The following is a 4,932-nucleotide window of genomic DNA, read 5'->3' on the forward strand; positions in this document are numbered from 1 at the left end:
ATGTCACACTGAGCTCTCAGAGCAAATATATTGTTTGGTAGCCCTCTGAGGAAAATTTTAATGTGGAAATTAGCCATACTTGACTTCATAAATAATGTATATCTAACTTCATCTACAGTGTTTAATAGTGTAATTTTGGGTCTCCATCAAAATCCACAACAGCCATTCTTTCCAAGGTGTTTATTTTTGTGTTTGTTTTTACTGCTGCACCTGTGCCAGTGTTAGAAAAGACTGATTGGTGATAAAAAAATGAAGCACATTGAACATGTTTTTAAATGTCTGTAAATATGGTAATTGATACTTTTGTTCCTCCTTTTCTCTGTTGTGGGTTCCAGCATGGTGTAAAGTTTACACTTTACCTCTGAAGTTGTGATAACAGAGTACCAGGTGTGTCCCACTCCATAAGTAGAAGGCTTTTTTTGGTATTTAGCTGAGAAGCATAAGGAAAGAGATTGGAAATTCTTTTATTCCTTTTATTAGGATCTTTGTGCTCTGTAAGAGGCAAGGTAGCTTCAAAAGACTTGCAGAGGATTTGAATTTCCCCCTTTAACTCCATGCCCAGATTAGGGAGTTCCTTGCCAGGGGTATTAAGAAGTGAGGCATAAAATAGCAAAATTGGGAAGACAACTGTGACAGAGAAGCCCAGTATTTGATATCATGTGGTGGCTGCCACTTTGAAATGCAACTCCTGAACAGAATGTGAGGCACAGACCACAGAGATGAACAGGAATTCTAAGAGCCTGTTTCATGTCCCTCTTGTCTTTGCCAGTGACAAGAGGAAGAGGTTACCTTGGAAACACCAATAGAGGTTTCTTCATTAATGAATGCTGATATGGAGGAAGTACTGCAAAAAATAGATAAACCTGGTGTATGTTACAGCCTTATTGTCAGCTGTGATGCTTGGAAGAATCTGAAGCTGGCAACTGAAGTTTGTAACACAGCTACTGTCCTTTAGTTAATACTGTGGAGGTTATGGGGTTTTGTCCAAAAGCACTAGAAAAAAAATACACAGCCATTTTTGATTTAAGGTTGTCAAAAATATTCCTAGCACATGCACTGACAAAAGATAACATCTTGTGAGAACAGTCAAGGGCTGTAAACTGTGAGCATGCTTATGGAAAAGAGATGCTACAGAATTTCTTACTAATTTCATGTAATACACTCACGCTCCTGTTGAGTTATGGCAGTGTCAACACTGAATATTTAAGATGGCCACACATCAGGCACACATTTGTTACTCTTACTGCTTGTGCTGTTCCCTACATGTTGAGATTTGTCTGCCCTGACTGCACCACGCATTTGTACATTTAAAGCAATAAAATGGTAATTAAACTGATGGAATCGGTTTAATGCTTGTTTTGACATATTTTGAGATGAGAAAAAAGGAGTAATTAACATCATGAGTAGCTGATATGGAGGATGCTGCTTAAATTTTAATTGTTGTTTAAAAACCAAGTATTTATATATATACAGAATTTTATTCACTCTTTTTTCCCCAACTTGTAGGTGTTCATGAGAGGTGATATTCACAAATATTTTTCCTGTCTAAGATACCCATATCCCCATCAGAAGGATTTAAATTGTTTCAAGACTACATCTGTTTATAATAAAACATTTTTTAAATCTTACTTTTTAGTAATGCTTGGTAATAAAACCCATTAAATTTTCAGAGTGTGTGATGGAAGTGGGAGATAAATGGATTATTTTGAAATGGCTGGAGGAAAACACATAATAGCCATGTCTAGTTTTGATTTAGCTTTCACTTACAGTGCAAGACCAAGGATGCTGTCAGATTAAGTACCCTACTATCTTTAAAATACATGAAATGTTGTCATCCATGTAATTGTGTGACAGGCTGGAAGTTCTTGAACATCTAAATTATATTTTTTCCTTGTTTGCCTCTTGAAGTGAGTAATAATAGGGTGCTTGGGGTTTTTTCCAGATAACCTTTTTCATGCTGCTCTCCGCAGTGTGTGTGATGCTGAACCTGGCCGGGTCCATTCTCTCCTGTCAGAATGCTCAGCTGGTGAAGTCCCTGGAAGGATGTCAGCTGGTGAGTGATGGAAAATACCTTTCTTACCAAGGGCAAGGATTCTGTTCTTCATCTGTTAGGGTTTCACACACACTCCTGGGGTGGCGTTCCCAGGGCTCCCAGGGCGAGGGAAGAGACGAGAATCTTGACTCCGTGTTTCAGAAGGCTAGATTTATTATTTTATGATATATATTGTATTAAAAGGAAATTATATATTTAAATGATACTAAAATAATAGAAGAAAGGATTTAATCAGAAGGCTAGCAAGGAATACGAAAGAATGGAATGATAACAAAAGTTTGTGATTCTCAGAGAGTCCGAGCCAGCTGACTGTGATTGGCCATTAATTAGAAACAACCAACATGGACCAATCAAAGATGCACCTGTTGCATTCCACAGCAGCAGATAATTATTGTTTTTCTTTTCCTCTGAGGTTTCTCAGCTTCTCAGGAGAAAAATCCTGGCTAAGGGATTTTTCAGAAAATATATCCATGGCACACTCCTTTAATTTCCAATACTGTAGGTATTTAGTAGAGCAATCTGTATGTGTTACAACCCAAAGAAACATTTTAGGAAAAGTTTGAGTTAAAGTGCTAATGGATTTAATGTTTTGCTACCTCAAAAAGTAACTTTTAATATCATAAGGATTGACTTTTTACTGTCATGGTAAAAGTGATGCTTCAGCAGAGTAGGTGGAATTCAGGCCACATCAGAGCAGTGTGGTGGTTACCATTTGATGTCAGCAGGATCAGGATTCCTTCCATCCAATACTTGTCCAGACAGTGGATTTCACAACAGGAATGTTTTGGTATGTGTATGCTAATATTTTGTTTTCCAACCTGAGGTGTTTTTAATTTCCAAAGTAAATGAAAGTTACTTGTGTTAAATAAAATACAGAACAATACAAATTATCATGATGTGGCATGCTCTAAATTATAAGGTACAATTTACTTAAAGCATTTGTGGTTTTATCTCAGGAAAAAAACCAATATACTCATTGAATTCCAGCATATTTTCTGACTTCAGCTTGTGAAGATGTCTGCAGAAGTCAACTCATGGCTGAAATGTTTGAGTTTAAGTAATAAGTGTTCAAACTGTAGTTTTGATTTTCAAAGTATGATGAAAGGCTAAGTAGCTTTGCCACAGCATGTTGTACTCTATAAGGGCAAGTTAATTTAATTGTGGCTGTTTATCATTTTGTAACTGTTTTAAAAAATATTTTTTAAAAAAGGCAACAGTTACTTCTACCCAGACTTCGCTCTTTAGGTTTTCCTTGCTCAAAATCCCATTTCAGTCAGGCTGGGGACTCACACATGAATATGTTGCATTGCCATGTTGTAGGGCTCATATATATGGAGTTCTAGAGTTCTGTTCTCATAGGCCACCCTCTGGGAGGGATGCACTGGAGTGAACAGCACTTCTTTATGATTAAGCACAGGATTTGACTCAGAAGGTGGTGATGTATTATGCTGAGCATATTTAATTACTTTATTACCATTTTTCACTCAAAAAGGAAAAATCCCAGTTTCTTAACAGCTTGTTCCAAGTGTATATTTAATTTTAATTCCTTAGATGGCTCTCTTTAGTGCTGTAGATCTGTGTAATCCTGCGCTATGTGACTGGTGTACATTATCAAGTCTAAATCCTTTACTTGCCTCCTAGGATACAAATGTACTCTCTGAGGATGCAGCTCTAGGAGTCACAATCCAGCCTTTGCAGACATGTGGTTTGAAATGTAGTTAACATCCCATATAACTGAACCAGTAAATTTCCGAGCACAGTGTACTAAAAAAGTCAAATTCAAAATAAATTCTGTTTTAGTTCTGGTCTTTCTGTCAAACTCATTCATGGTGAGTGCATGGCTTTAAAATGATAATAGTATCTGCTGTCTTATGGAGTTTAAATTCAGCAGTGCCTCACATGTAGTGTTGTTATTTGAAGGAAAAGAACAAGACACGGTGGTCTTATTTTGTTTTAAACACTGGGGATTTATTGTAGATTCCATAATATGTATTTCTGTGTGAATATGAGAAATGTGCTTGCCATATGTTAGCATTTTGAATGTGTAATTTGTGAAGTTGGTATTTGTGCCCTTTATCCTGCAGCTTAGCAACATACAACACTGAGGGAAAAAGGGCAGTAGCTTTAACGCCTTGTTACAAAAAATTAATTGGAGTTTTTTGTTTTTCCATAATTAGCTGCAGATCCTGTGGCCAAAACCTCATGATACTGCTTTAAATCAGTGAGAGTCAGATGTGTACAGAGAAGTTACACACTCAAGCTGTTCATTAATGTGTATAGGAGAAAAATTTCTGTATAGGAATTTCTTTTACACATAATGGTTCTCTAAAAACTGTTCTTTGAAAATATGGATAGAGCAATTAATATATTTATATATACTATATATATATTGTTAAATATATTAGTATATTTTAATTTATGTTCTATTACTGCAGAAGACAGCATAAGTTTTATTTCTTCATCTATATTTGTTTTTTTTGAGTTTACCTGTCTTGTAAGTCACTTATGCATTTAAAAATAAATGCTGTAGTTTTAGTCAAATTTAGAGGTGATTATTATTCAGAAAAGTAATGATAGTGAAAGGTTACTTACTCTCTATTGAAAGATTACTTTTTTTTTTTTTGGTTGTACAGCTGAAATTGGCCAGTGGTTACAGTAACACATAAAGGAAGACTCTTCTTTCCCCTGAATTATCTTTAGCTGGAATAGACAAAGCAAGGAGAAGTGAAGCAGGTGCAGGTTCACAAAGAGCTGAATGACAGAGCCCAGGTCCATAACTGAGGTTTATTTGTATTCCATTTTGCACTGGAGTTAAACTCAGGTCTGTGCATATCGAAAAACAATTTTTAAAATTCCAGGAAGAAGGATATACTCTGTTT

General features: G+C 35.9%; 1 protein-coding gene across 1 annotated transcript in view; it reads left to right on the top strand.

Moving 5' to 3' along the window:
• Window positions 1–4,932, top strand: part of FAM189A1 (family with sequence similarity 189 member A1) — a 52,853-nt gene that overhangs the window by 13,982 nt on the left and 33,939 nt on the right. The window contains exon 3 of the mRNA XM_005419764.2: window positions 1,943–2,053. Within this exon, the coding sequence (XP_005419821.2) occupies window positions 1,943–2,053 (111 nt within the window). The remainder of the gene's footprint in view (window positions 1–1,942; window positions 2,054–4,932) is intronic.

The sequence above is a fragment of the Geospiza fortis genome, unplaced genomic scaffold, assembly GCF_000277835.1.
Source record: "Geospiza fortis unplaced genomic scaffold, GeoFor_1.0 scaffold171, whole genome shotgun sequence".
NCBI classification, from domain to species: domain Eukaryota; kingdom Metazoa; phylum Chordata; class Aves; order Passeriformes; family Thraupidae; genus Geospiza; species Geospiza fortis.